This window comes from Delphinus delphis, chromosome 16 (genome assembly GCF_949987515.2).
Source record: "Delphinus delphis chromosome 16, mDelDel1.2, whole genome shotgun sequence".
NCBI lineage: Eukaryota > Metazoa > Chordata > Mammalia > Artiodactyla > Delphinidae > Delphinus > Delphinus delphis.
The window spans coordinates 55,191,835-55,206,631 of NC_082698.1; the positions used below are offsets into that span (position 1 = coordinate 55,191,835).

Genomic DNA, 14,797 nt, shown 5'->3' on the forward strand with positions numbered 1-14,797 from the left:
ACCTCCAGAAGTTATCAGTCTAGAGACTAAAAGTACAAGTGGTTCAATTGTACTTACTCTGGGCTGCGTGAATGTGGGCAGCAGGGTGTGCCAGGGGAGAGAGGAGAAGGTGGCAAGTGGGAAGGGCTATCCTGCCTTCACTGTATACATATGAAGCATCATCAGAGTAAAAAGGCCTTAGAAACACTAAACCAATGAACCATGTGTCCGGGGTGTGGATGGTGTGTCGTGTTCCTTGGAAAAACATTTTGTAATAGAACCTGTATCCATTTCGTACCCTTTACAGTGTCATGTTTAGCTGCCACTAAAATAGGATGGACTCGTCACGTTACTGAAGTTTACAAAACGAATCATGTAATCCAAATTGCTGAGAAATATGTATCTGATGTTTGTTGTGTAATCTTTCAGGAGATAAAAAAATTCGTTAAGGAGGTTTCTGAGAAGATCAAGAAAACCCGAGATAAATATGGCATCAACGATAACGGCACAACAGAGGTAACGGCCCTCCCAGATGTGTCAGGACATAGAGGTATTTTCCATTGCTGCCAGCCCTGACTCATACTTGAATTTTTTCCTTCCAGCCCCGGGTGCTGTACCAGTTGGACCGGATCACCCCCACCCAAATAGAAAAGTTTCTGGAGACGTGTAGGGACAAGTACATGAGGTAAGGATGCTAACTGTCTTAGACTGCCAGGCTGTCACGTGGGTCTCTTGTATGCTTCCTGTTTCCCCAGGAAACAAAATCCTGCTCCCACACCGCTTACTAGTCAGTGGGTAGACAGGCTGGGTGCTCCAAGATGTGGAAATAACGGCGAAGAAATTTCCGACTGCCCTCTCCCCACAGAGAAGCTACCGATGTGTTTGGCAATTGCCCGCTGCTCTGTCCACCTGCAGTACCATTTGTCAGCAGAGCTCTTAGATCTTCTCCAGTCATCCCATGCTGACCACCAGTAGCCACACAGTATTCACTGTCATCATCGGACCCCTCCGAGCATCATGTCCCCTCATCTGCACCTGTAACTGATTTGTGCCAGGTTCTTCCTCTGTCACAAGCCTAGCCTGGGTCCTTGCCAATTCCTTCCTGGCCCTGATGGCATCTGTATTTTTTCTGTTGAAAGGAGATCATCAGAAGCCTCCCCAGCAGTTTTTGGTTTTGTCTTTTTTGGCCCCTTTTTTTTTACCCCCCTTGCATCGTGAGGCTTGCAGGATCTTACTTCCAGTTCCCCAACCAGGGATTGAACCTGGGCCCACCCGGGCCCTGGCAGTGAAAGTTTGGAGTCCTAACCACTGGACTGCCAGGGAATTCCCTGGTTTTGTCTTTTTAATTGAAGTGTAGTTGATCTACAACACTGTGCAAGTTCCAGGTGCACAACATAGCGATTCGATATTTCTATATATTGCAAAAGGATCACCACGGTAAGCCTAGTTACCATCTGCCACCATACAAAGATATTACATCATTATTGTCTGGATTTCCCACGCTGTACATTTCATCCCCGTCTCCTCAGCAATTTTACTGGACTTTTCATCCCTACCTTGTCCTTTCAGGGCACAGATGGAGCCAGGTTCTGCCGTGGGCGCACTCTGTGCCCAGAGCATTGGCGAGCCGGGCACCCAGATGACCCTGAAGACTTTCCACTTCGCGGGCGTGGCCTCCATGAACATCACCCTGGGTGTGCCCCGCATCAAAGAGATCATCAACGCTTCCAAGGCCATCAGGTGCCCACATCCATGTCCCTCTTGTTCTCACACTCACCTGTCATGATCCTTGAGAAACAGTGTTTCTCTTGGGGGTGTGTGTGTGTGTGTGTGTGTGTGTGTGAGTGAGAGAGAGAGAGGGAGAGAGAGAGAGAGGGAGAGAGAGATGCTAGCGGGCAGTTTCTCAAACTCCGGAGTGAGGCGTGCTTATGTTAATCATATCTTGCCTTTTAAAAAACCCAAACTGGAAAAAAATAAGTCCAAACTGGATAGAGTCAAAATTGATGCAATGGTTCTTTATGGCCACAAGTCACATGAAAGAGAGAAACCTAAAAAAACTGCCTGGAAAACTTGGAACGATGTGTCAGTGTAGATTTCATCCTTTTGATGGCATTATTCCCAGCCTCACTAGGCCTGACTAACGTGTCTACCACTTGAGCTATGGTCATATTCTGTGACACACTCCCTGTCCGCCCACACCCCCGCCCTGGTGATTTCATGATAGGATTTGTGGGTGATGTGAGACTAGGAAAGATAGAAATACCTTATAGTGCATTCAGTGACAAAATCACGTTTCACCTCTGATCCAGGTCTAACGAAATGACAGTATAACATTAAATGAAAGAAAGCTGTACTTGATTCTAGAACAGCACCTGTAGATGTCCAGGGTGGTAGGAGTTCTGCCTGCCTCCTCTAGGTTGGTCAGATCTCCCAGGAATGTGCGTTCGGGGGATGCCGTCCAGGATAGCGAGGATGGAAGCTCCTAGCTGGTGGTTGGAGGAGGTGGAGGTGTCCTGAAGAGGAGATTGTAGGGGTGGCAGTGGAAGTGGAGGAAGCTGCAGTACACGAAGGGTCAGTTTACTCAGGGAACAGAACTGAAATAACTACTCATTAGGACCAAAGAGGAAAAGGTAGGTTCGCTTGGCCAGGAAGAATGTTCTGAAAGTCACTCAGTGACTGATCGATTGGGCTGCCTCATGAGCACGTGTATGTGAAGCCCTCAGTGGCGTGCCTGACTCCAGTAAACGCTCAGTAAATTGCGGTTGCTGTTAACATTACAACTGCAAGTGGTACCCGGGCTTAACAAAGCGGTATTCTTCAAACAGCCTCATTCCTTGTGCTGTCATCATTTGCCCTTACTTCCCATAGCACTCCAATCATCACAGCACAGCTGGACAAGGACGACGATGCAGATTACGCTCGCCTCGTGAAAGGGAGAATTGAGAAAACCCTCTTGGGAGAGGTAAGAAGAAATCCCTCTTAATAAGAAGAAAACTAAACCAGCAACGTCGCCAGTAAGCGTAAGAACCACTTGTAGTGGATTTACTAGTCAGTGTGTCCACACTGCTCTGTATCCTTAAAAAAATAGAGTGAGCCTTGTATGCTCTGAGGGAAGGGAAAGTGACTGATGAACATTCTGATCTTTTGACACCACAGATTTCAGAGTATATTGAAGAAGTGTTTCTTCCTGACGATTGCTTTATTCTCGTCAAGCTCTCCCTGGAACGGATCAGACTTCTGAGGCTGGAAGTGAGTCACGTAATTAAACGCGTGGAGGAAGTCATCCTCTTTTAGCCCCAAGATAGGCGCTGATAAACTAGGTCAAGAGCTATGCAAGGCACAGGAAACCCTGCAGAGGCTTTCACTCAGTGTCTGTTCTGTGAGTCTGTTGTACCTTCATGTTTTCTCTCTACGCCTGACCCCAGCACAGACATTGCCACCCAGGGACACACAGGAAATTAGTGGAGGTTTTGTGCAGGCCATAATACCCATTTGCTGTGATAACAGCATTACAGCATCTGGAAGGACTGTAGTGCCAGCTGTGTCTTACTCACCTGTGGGCCCCCAGCACAGTACCTGCTGGCTCAGGAGATGTTTTTGGATGAGTGGATTGACCTGGCTTAATTATCGTTGGTGTTTATGTACAGGTAGCAATGGCAAAAAAAGGGTTGGGGGGTGGGGATCTACTCTTTAATGAATAAGGCAGAGGTATACATTACGGTACATAAATACACAGTATATCCAGTATTAAAATATCGTGGTGTGGAGAGAGATGGGGTAAAAATGACTGAAACGACTTAGAGGGGCAACGATGTAAAAAGACCAAGAAACACTGGAACCGCAGCCTCCAAACCCTGCTAGTAATGTCCTGGGCGTGCGGTCCCTCGCAGGTGAATGCTGAGACGGTGAGGTATTCCATCTGCATGTCCAAGCTCCGCGTGAAGCCTGGCGACGTGGCCGTGCATGGTGAGGCTGTGGTGTGTGTCACCCCCCGAGAGAACAGCAAGAGCTCCATGTACTACGTGCTGCAGTTTCTGAAAGAGGATCTCCCCAAGGTGAGACACAGGTCACCTCTCCAGGACCGCGTCTGGCCTAATACCTGGAGATGCATAAAGGGAGGGACCACGCTTACCTCTAACCTGAAGAGTCAAGTGTTAGGAAGCCACAAGGGCGTTGTCACTGCTGAGACTGAGGGTGGCGCCCTGTTTCTTCGTTTCTTTGCTACACCCCTGAGGAGTCAGGCAGGTTCCAGTTTCCTTCTTAGCACTGCCTCACCAACTCTGCCTGTTTGGTTTCTCTTTGTTCTTTCATAAAACTGGTGGTGGAAGGGGGCATGGTCCCCTGAGCTTCTGCTTCCCCCCAACCACTAGAGCAGCACACAGGCACTCCCAAGTTTGGCATGTTGCTGACAATCACCACTGAAAATGAGGTGATCAAGGTCACAAACCCAGGCCATGACGTTCCCAGTTCTCACAGCCACTGTGGTTTCCCAGGCTCCTGGGTGGGTGGGGGCCGCAGGCACTGCGGGGTCTGGAGCCTTATCTGTCTGTGAGTCCAGGTGGTGGTGCAGGGCATCCCGGAGGTGTCCCGAGCTGTCATCCACATCGACGAGCAGAGCGGAAAGGAGAAGTACAAGCTCCTGGTGGAGGGTGATAACCTGCGGGCAGTCATGGCCACCCACGGTGTGAAGGGCACCCGAACTACCTCTAACAACACATATGAGGTACTGCTTACGGCCAGGGGCACCTTGCAGTCGTCCCGTCTCCCTCCTGGCACGCTCCTCCGACCCTGCCGTTTGCTCTTGGTCTGCACTCCCATCTCTGGGGAAGGGCACGGGGTGCCGGGAGCTGCACGGTAGAGGAGGGCATGGCTGCCTCTGCTCATCCTAGCCCTCCGCAGGTGGAGAAAACCCTGGGCATCGAAGCTGCCCGGACGACTATCATCAACGAAATCCAGTACACGATGGTCAACCATGGCATGAGCATCGACCGGCGGCATGTGATGCTGCTCTCTGACCTCATGACCTACAAGGTTCGTGGGGGCCTGGCAGCCAGGCGTTGCAAACCCAGTTTCGGGAGCACAAAGTTTGTAGGACACATAGCGTGCCCAACTGTGATGACCACCGTTACCCCAAGACCGAAGTACAGTGGTCAGGTTTGGGTGTACTGGTAAAATTCCAGCGTGAAAATTTCAACCTCATGGCAAGAGACAGAGCATGGTTTTTGTCCTTTTTAGAAATTTTATCCTAAAAGAAAACTAGCCATTGCCAAAAGCCCAAGGATTCCATGGCAAACTGAGGTTTATTCCCTGTTAAACCCATTCATCACACTTCTTCTGTAGCCATTTCCAGGTTAAAGAACAAGTTAACATAACCTGAGGGGGGAACTGAGGTTGGTAGTTTTGGCCATGCTGGGTCTTCGTTGCTGCACGCAGCTTTCTCTAGTTGCGGCGAGTGGGGGCTACTCTTCGTTGTGGTGTGCGGGCTTCTCATTGCGGTGGCTTCTCTTGTTGGGGAGCACGGGCTCTAGGCGTGCAGGCTTCAGTAGTTGTGGCACGTGGGCTCAGTAGTTGTGGCTCACGGGCTTAGTTGCTCCGCGGCCTGTGGGATCTTCCCGGACCAGGGCTTGAACCCATGTCCCCTACATTGGCAAGCGGATTCTTAACCACTGCGCCACCAGGAGGTCCCGAGCATGTCATTTTTATTCTGACTTTTTTTTAACATTATAAATGTTTTCCATGTTGTTACATGGTTTTATAAATACACTTTTTTAATGATGGCATAACATACCTTTAAATGAAAGCACCTAAATTTACATAATTCTTTTTCTACCTTGAGGCTTTTCAATTATTTGAGTTTTGAGTTCTTTGAACCATAAGAAACATCTTCAGAAGTACTCTAACTTTTTTTTTTTTTTTTTTTTTTTTTTTTGCGGTACACTGTTGTGGCCTCTCCTGTTGCGGAGCACAGGCTCCGGACGTGCAGGCTCAGCGGCCATGGCTCACGGGCCTAGCCACTCTGCGGCATGTGGGATCTTCCCGGACCAGGGCACTAACCCGTGTCCCCTGCATCGGCAGGCGAACTCTCAACCACTGCGCCACCAGGGAAGCGCAGAAATACACTAACTTTTAAAAGTTAGATTCTTAATTTTACTTTTCAGGGATTTTTTTTTTTTGACCGTGCCATGCAGCTTGCAGGATCTTAGTTCCCCAACCAGGGATTGAACCCAGACCCTCAGCAGTGAAAGCGCAGAGTCCTAACCCCTGGACCGCCAGGGAATTCCCTACTTTTCAGTTCTTTTATTAATTAATTTTTATTGGAGTATAGTTGATTTACAGTGTTGTGTTAGTTTCTGCTGTACAGCAAAGTGAGTCAGTTATACATACACATATATCCACTCTTGACTTCTCAGTTCTTAATTCTTTGCTCCAGTGTCACCTGACTGTGAATGTAGGGATCTGTGTTGTCAGTGGCTGATGGCCTCAGAGGGACACAGGTGGGACACACAGCTGTTAGGATCCTGTTTAAACCTGAGACTGTGACTTGCGGCTCTGCTGATTTTTGCTGCTTCTGTTGAGGGAAGGCGGGGCATGCGTTTTGTAAGTGGCACGAGTACCAGTCTGGCTCTCTCTCCCGTGGCGCAGGGTGAAGTCCTGGGCATTACTAGGTTTGGCCTGGCCAAGATGAAGGAGAGCGTGCTGATGCTGGCCTCCTTTGAGAAGACAGCCGACCACCTCTTTGACGCCGCCTACTTCGGGCAGAAGGACTCCGTGTGTGGTAGGTTTGGTGTTCGTAGCAGCCTCCCCAGAGGCCTTTGTGGATGCAGCTTAGACCGTGGCTGGGGCTTCTCAGGAGGTGGAGAAACTGAGCAGGCAGAGCTTTTACCTAAGAATAAAGTCACAGATCATGGAATTGGGACTGACCTATCTTTTATCTCCAGAGCCTGACTGTGGCAGCCTGCATCCCTCACATTTGTAGAGGGCTTCTCTGTCAGTACAGGGAAAGGGTCGCCGCTGGGCATGTAGGGATTTTCTAGTCCTCAGAATTACAGTCGGCCGCTCCGATCCTGCGCCAGGCGCCCGCTGCCCTGACTTCCTGAGCGAGGCAGCCAGCACGCCTGCGCCGGGCACCTTGTATGGCGTCTCGGCACATCAGCGAGGCGCAGGTATCGAACCCTTTCTCGGTGAGAAGACCGAGGGAACTGACTCGCTTGTGGTGAGCGTCTTGCCCTGCACTAGCCTCCTCTCCCACCACACAGCGCCTCTCTGACAGGCCTGGGGGAGAGGGAGCCCGAGGGGCGGCTGTCACAGCAGACCCCTGCCCACTCGGAGTGCCCACTTTGCTCTAGCCTTTCTCGTGCCGCAGCAAGACCCTGTGGCCTGAGGTGGGAGTTTGTGAGGGCCTGGGGCTCCAACAGCGATGCCAGGCCTGGCCTTCGTCCCCGCCGCCAGAGCTCTGCTTCCTAGTGGCCATTTCCCCTTGGCCACCCAAGAGGCTGGTCAGGTGGGGCCCCAGTCGGTATATGCCTATTGTTTGCTCCTGAGATTAACTCTTTCTTTCCCAAGGGTCACAGGTTGCAAATAGAGAGAAAGAGAAATTACATAATTCTTTAAGATAATGAAAGGTAAAAGGAAAGAAAAGGGAGCAGAGATTGGGGCCGGAGAAGGGCAAGGCCAAGGCAAAAATAAGAGCGAGTCTGCTTGACAGCAGGACTAAGACCCAGCTCCCCAGCTCTACCACCAGGACGCTGGGCCTGGGCTTTGCTGCTGCCCTGCTGTGGCCCCGCCTACCGCCCCTTCTCCACCACTGACCCCTCTGGGCACCTAGTGTGGTCACCGTACCCCAACTTTGAAATCTCCTGGTCCTTTAAATGTTGTAACTCAGTGTCGGCCCTTACTACGTGTTGGTTTTTAGTTTGGTTGTTTACCTCTCTGGTGCCCTGATAGCACAAAGCCCAGAACGTAGCAGGTACACACTTGCTTATTGTAAAACCAGAAGCCTGACGCAGAGCCCAACATTTAGATCTTAAAAATCTGAAAAGGAGCTTGGAGAATCTGCACTGTCACCTTACTCCTGTCACTCTGCGAGGGCCCTGCCTTCTGAGAGTCTCTTATTCAGGCTGTGGACTCCGAGACTGGGGTTCTGTTAAGCCGCCCTGACCCCTGGGCACAGGGAACAAGTCTCTGCTGCTGTCTCCAGGGGGACTGGCATCTGCTTCCTATGATCCCATTTGCTTGTCTCCTGGGCCCTAAGTTAAGGAAGTGCTGGGTGGCAAACTTGGGCTTTCCTGAGCGTCATTCAGTATATCCTTGCTGTCTGAGTGTAGCGCTCATGAAGGTGAGGCCCACACGGTGCCTTTGGCTCAGATGGAGAGACCTCTGTGCCAGCAGTGGGGCTGTGAGCGGGCACTGCCCTTCGCTGGAATTCCCCCAACCCGTCCAGGAGCGCCATGCCACGCCTTCAGCGTCTATAGATGAGGCGTGAAGCGAGCAGCCCGGATTCAATCCGTCGATGTGTAGTGGGGCTGGGACTCCAAGCCCAGTTTCTGACTCCCAAGTCAGTAGTCTCTCTGTCCTGAAAACCTACCCGTGTGTCGAGAAGCCCTCTAACATCCTTTCTGGTTGGTTTCAGGGGTGTCTGAATGCATCATCATGGGGATCCCCATGAACATTGGCACCGGGCTCTTCAAGCTGCTCCACAAGGCTGACAGGGACCCAAGCCCTCCCAGGAGGCCCCTGATCTTCGACACAAACGAATTCCACATCCCCCTTGTCACATAGTCCAGCGAAGAGGGGATCGTTCCTGACCTCGGCTCCTTGTCGTCTGGGAAGGGGCTGGAGGCCAGCAGCTGACTCGTGAGCTTTGTGCTCCCCAGGACCGAGGCCCTGCCATCCCCACCGTGCTGGCAGTCAGAGAAGCCCCGGCATCCTAGGAGCAACTCACCCAGTGACCCAGACCACAGCACAGTGCTTGCTGGGGAGAACCGGGATTTGTCTGTTTGTTTGAAACCTAATTAATCTAGGGACAGCTCAGCACCTCCTGCCCACTCCACCTCCCTGGACTTGAGGATCCCCCAGCCCAGAATCTTTGCTCGTTCCCACCTCACCTGTCCCTCTGTCCACTCAGAGAGGTGTCCCACCCCGACCGGGAGCCAGGTCTAAGCCCCAGGGCCAGGGCACATTCTCAGTTCTTCCATTCCCCAGTCATGCTGCAATCTCCAAGTGTGACATACTAATGTAAATATTGTTACTATTATTTATTTGTCCACTTTGAAGAATTTGGAATTGTTATTGTTATTTTGGTTTTCCTTTTGAAACCAAGAAGCTATAGAAACCAAGAAAGCCAGCTTTGAAGCATCACTGGAAAAACTGGTTAAGCAAATGGGACTGTGTAGGATTTGTAACTGAGCTGAAACTGTCATGAGGCCACGCTGCTCTGAAACATCTTTTGCAGACCTCCCAGCTACCCTCTTTTTGTCTACTTCCGACCCCCATAGTTGGGGCTCAACCTCATGACGAGAGGCAAACCCATCCTTCATGGCCTGGAGACGCCTCGCTGGAGTGCGGGGCCTGCTGAGGTGGGCGCTGTCGTGTACACAGAGATGAAGAGTGAGGCTGGTCCAGACCCACACACCACCTGGGCAGCATCCACACCCTCCTGCGGAAGCTGCATGTGTGCCCTGCCACCTGCAGCCGAAGAGCACGCAGCTCAGTTGCAGAGCTGGGGGCCTAGAAAGTGTCCCAGGGGAGTGGCGGGAGAGGGTCCTCCCAGAGGGTGCAAGCAGACACCAGCTCTCGGGGCTGAAATGGTCACCCAGACAGGAAGGGCGAAGGCCTGCACAGGGGGGGATGCAAGCTAGGGTTGGGGACGCAGCCCAGGTGGCACAGCAGGCTCCTCAAAGAGGAGATCTGTGACAATAGAAAGCGCATGTCGGGCTACGAGGAGAGAACCAACGGGGCATCCTGGGAAAACCTCTGTTTAACTGCCTGCTTGGGCTTCTGCCAGTGACTGCACTATCACGGGTGGGTTTTTCAAGGCTTATGAGGGGGTTTTGTGCAACATAGGAAAGAAATGTGTGTAGCTTGTCTTCAGAGAGCACAGGGTTTTGCTTCTTCTGGAGACGGTGGTTCTTTGTGCTGAATTTGCTCCTGGGGATTGGCCCAGGGCCACGGAGAAGGAACTGCGGCAGCTGCAGATCTACTCCCTCTGGAGAACGCTCCATGGATCCTGTCCTCCTTCCTTCCCTGCCCAGAGCCAAGTTTTATCGCTCTGGCTCTTCCTTCCCTCCCATGAGGCCTTGGAAAACCAAGGCTGCTTGGTTGGAAGTGAGACGATAGTGAAAAGTGGGGCTTTGACCCTGCTTTCTGGCTCCGTGCACTTGAGAAGGAAGGTCTGCTTCTGAAATGACAGCCTGTTCATCTCCGTGTATCAAGCCACTGGAAGAAACAACAGCAGAAACCAAAGAGCTGGGCATCTGTTGAGCAAGAAGATGGTTTGGATGATTAAAGAGATGGATGTGGTAAAAGAAAAAGTAGGGGAGAGTCGAAGAATTCAAGCAGTGTAATGTACCTACCTTCTTTGGTCATTCCTAGTCGACTCCCCAGGTTCTGAGTTAATGCCACTAAGGGACTTAGCGTAACCCTTGGTTCTTGGGTCTGTGTTTGGGATGAGTGCTTTCCCTCCCATACTGACGTGATTTTGAGTTAGGAATTCCTGACCTGAGTGACTTCAGCAATGCTCAGGCTTAAATTCTGTTAAAATTAGTTTGATCCCCACGCCCATGAGGTTAACCTACAGACTTCTCTTAGGGTGCCAGTGATGTGAAAAAAGGCCATTTTTCACATTCAGCCCCCCCCCACACACATCTCTGAACTAAGGTGGCCTGGTTGAAGACGAAGTGTTGAGTCTATTAACACGCTCAGGGTTGCGCCATGAAGCCTCACCACGGACTCTGCTTCTCTCACCCAACCTGCCAAGAGCCACAGAGCCACACGGCTGGCTTCCTGAAAACTCACCTGGGAAGTAAGCCACAGGCCTGATCAGATCCAGGACTGCTGGAATCCACGTAAGGGCCAGGGAGGGTGGAATTGGGTGGCGGGAGGGAACACCGACGCCCACCTTGCTCTGTTTGACACATACGTGTAGTTGGGGGGGGGACCATGATATCCATGTGCTGCTGTGAGTAATAAAGGCGGTACTGGGACTTCCCTGGCCGTCCAGTGGTTAGGACTGCGCTTTCCATTGCAGGGGGCACGGGTTCCATCCCTGGTCGGGGAACTAAGATCCCGCATGCCACCCGTTGTGGGTGGCCAAAAAAATATTTTTAAATAAAAATAAAGGCAGCACCGCCAGGAGCCTCCTCCTGCCTCGGCGAGCACTCCCTGACTCCTGCATGAGACCTGTAATTGCAGTGGCTGCAGGCCCGGGGTCAGGTTCAGGCCAGCACGCGGTTCCGGGAAGGGGCACACCCGCAGTGAGGAGTGAGATACCCTCGTGGTGCTGCCAGCCCTGCTGGGCCCATAGGCAACGCTGACCAGTAAACCCTACTCCAGGTTCCCCACCGTGCATCCCAGGGGTGGGAGTTAAAATTGTCCCTAATGTGACCATCTGCCCTGCCCTGGCCTCGGGCTTTGTGCAAGCGCCGAACTCAAACACCAGATAGCAGTGTGTTCTCGAGAGTGAGCTCAATAGAAGGTTAGGGTTCTATTCTGGCCTGTTTGGAAGAAATAAGAAAAACATTTAAATTCCGTCTCATCCATTAACAGACACATGTTTCTGACGGGTGATCTGTCCATTTCTTGACCCTTTTTCCATTCTACGTACCAGGGGATCGAAATAGCGATTGACTCAGTTACAGTCCCCACCCCCTACCCCCCCATTCTCCCTGCTTTGTTCAGGCCTTTGGGGGTGGAAGAGACATTCTGGAGTCTTTCAGAGTATGTGTCAGAGTTAAATAAATTACAGTGCTGTGTTTCTATTTCAGGGTTTATCCATTTGTATTCACATTGATTCATGTCTGATTGAATCTGACACTATGGAATGATTATTTTTCTTGAATTTTTGTTGTCTCTTGGCAGAACTCTCTTTTTCTACCAAAACTCAAAAGAAGAAAACTTGTTATGCAAAAAAGTGTAGCAGTTCATCCCTGTGGGTTGTGAAACAGGGTGATTGGGATACATGTGAGCTGTAACTCCCAAGATAATTAATGTTCCCGCCACAAGCCAGCCTCTAGAGGTAAGCAGTGAGCACCCAGCGCCCCCCGCCCACAGTGTAGCTAGTTCAAACCCAGCGGGATGCAGCAAAGTGTCCCCCACACCCGTGGCCTAAAGATGCCACCTGACCAGGATCAGGTGTCTAGCTTAACTGTTCTTTCATTCATTCGACTAGTAAAGGCCTGCTATGTCCAGAGTCTTGTCATAGGTACAGCAGTAGACAAAACAGGTAAATCTGATACTCATGCATCTAAAAAGAATTCTTCAGCAGAAGGGGGTGGAGCAAACTTGATAAAAATGTGTCCAGCACAGGGTAGGGTTAAAGCTGCAAAATTCCATATGACCTAGCAACCCCACTACTGGGCATATATCTAGGGAAAACCGTAGTTCAAAATGATATATGCTCCCCAATGTCCATTGCAGCACTGTTTACAATAGCCAGGACATGGAAACAACCTAAATGTCCATCAGCAGATGAATGGATAAAGAAAATGGGGTGCCTATACACAACGGAATATTACTCAGCCATAGAAATGAACGAAATTGTGCAATTTGCAGAGACGTGGATGGACCTAGAGACTGTCATACAGAGTGAAGTAAGAAAAATAGCATATGTTAATGCATATATGCGGAATCTAGAAAAATGGTAAAGATCTTACTTGCAAAGCAGAAACAGATGTAGAGAAGGGGGTGTGGGATGAATTGGGAGATTGGGATGGACATATATACACTATTGATAACTACATATAAAATAGATAATTAATGAGAATCTACTGTATAACACAGGGAACTCTACTCGATGCTCTGTGGTGACCTAAATGGGAAGGAAATCCAAAAAAGAAGATATAGATATAGATATATGGCTGATTCACTTTGCTGTACAGCAGAAACTGACACAGCAGTGTAAAGTAACTATACTCCAATTTAAAAAAAAAATTTTTTTTTAATGCAGAATTGAGGGCCTGGCTCCTTTGGGCAGGCTCAGTACATCAGGCCTCACCAGGGCGGAGAATGGTCCCTCTGAGCCAGCCCAGCCCTCAGGTTCCAACCCTTTCATATAGGCCCTCCATGCCCCATCTGGCCTTCCTTGGGCCTGGATTTTGGAGGGTGTGCCCTGAGCAGAGGATGTGAGCCTGTAGTTACTGGGAAAGGATGCAGCTATCCTTATCCCACCCCCAACATAGAGTTAATAAGTGGATATTATGCTTTTGTTCTGTGCCAGGTGGTGTCCTGAGCCCTCAGAGAAAGTCCCTGCATGCATGAGGTTTACCATCTGAGCAGGTTGTCAGGGTCATCTTGTGGTTAAGAGCCTGGGTTCAGACTGTCGGAATTCAAATCAAAATTTCCCCTTTTTATCTGGTGGCCTTGGGCTAATGATTTAACCTCTTTGCCTCACTCATTTATAAGATAGGAATGCCATTTATTGGTACCTAACTGATAGGGTCATTGTGAGTTTCAACATGATTATGCATATAAGGCCTTAGTACAGTGCCTGGCACAGAATACATGCTCATTAAGTACGTTTGCAATTATGGTGACTATCACTATTTTTACTGAAAAATATGATTTGCGAATTCACGAGTAAAACCCAGTCCTCTGACCCTTTTTAATTCACTCAGATGGAGCTGTCTTTTGCGGCCTTGGAAATAGGGTCTCCCTAGACATAACTCCTGCCTCACTCTCTGCTCAGTCAGATCCCAGGAGGTATTTCACACAAGGGACAAAGAAGGCTAGGGAAGGGAACAAACGTTTGGCAGTCATGTGGCTGAGGGCTTGAACATTTGCATTTAGGCCATGAAGTAAATGTGATCTCATTTGAAGGGTTGTGGGTAGTAAGACCAAAATAACTCAGACTTTTTATACAGAGATGTGGATATTTATTTACATAGGTGTATTGTATAACAGGGTGTCCCTCTCTTTAAAAGAGAGGTTGCCATTGAAAAATCATCAGCAAAGAATATATTAAGAAATTGGTAATAATGGCCACCTCTGGGGATAGAAACTGGAAGACTGACGGGTAGAGGCATGAGGGACTTACTTTCCGCTCCTTTCTACTGTTGTACTTAGGTACTTAAGTACTTAGGTATTGCCTTTTTTATTATTTTTTTTAATCGATATCTGATGGTAAAGGAATCAAGTCATCTCGGAGCAGACTTTGTTCTGGAAAGTGATGAGTGTCCTGTCCTGAAAATAGCTGAGTGATCCCTTCCAGTTATATAAACATAAATCAAGTAGGCACCAGATATTCAGGGAGGAGGACATCGTTATCAGGATAAGTTGACAGAAAAAATCTAAGTTAACACAGCCTTGGGACTTCTCTGGCGGTCTGGTGGTTAAGACTCTGCATTTCCACTGCAGGGGGTCGGGTTCCATCCCTGGTCAGGGAACTGAAATCCCACATGCCGTGAGGCGTGGCCAAAAAAAAAAAAAAAGTTAACACTGCGTTAAATACTTATGATTTTCTTTTCCGACATAAAAAGACCAGAGAGGGCGTTCCAGGATTGATAAAGCAGTTTCACAAAGCTGTGGGGGACCCAGGCCCCTCCCAACCTCCCCTTCCCCAGCCCTAGGATACGGCCCAGCCCTCCTTCCTCATGGTCCAAGGTGG

The 14,797-nt window shown here is 49.8% G+C and overlaps 1 protein-coding gene across 1 annotated transcript in view; it reads left to right on the forward strand.

Moving 5' to 3' along the window:
* Window positions 1–11,949, forward strand: part of POLR3A (RNA polymerase III subunit A) — a 51,115-nt gene extending 39,166 nt beyond the window's left edge. Inside the window, exons 22-31 of the mRNA XM_060034716.1 lie at window positions 409–495; window positions 582–664; window positions 1,549–1,719; window positions 2,848–2,941; window positions 3,136–3,228; window positions 3,870–4,034; window positions 4,538–4,702; window positions 4,879–5,010; window positions 6,622–6,754; window positions 8,609–11,949. Coding sequence (XP_059890699.1) covers window positions 409–495; window positions 582–664; window positions 1,549–1,719; window positions 2,848–2,941; window positions 3,136–3,228; window positions 3,870–4,034; window positions 4,538–4,702; window positions 4,879–5,010; window positions 6,622–6,754; window positions 8,609–8,757 — 1,272 coding nt within the window. The 3' untranslated portion in view covers window positions 8,758–11,949. The remainder of the gene's footprint in view (window positions 1–408; window positions 496–581; window positions 665–1,548; window positions 1,720–2,847; window positions 2,942–3,135; window positions 3,229–3,869; window positions 4,035–4,537; window positions 4,703–4,878; window positions 5,011–6,621; window positions 6,755–8,608) is intronic.
* The last annotated feature ends 2,848 nt before the right edge of the window (window positions 11,950–14,797 follow it).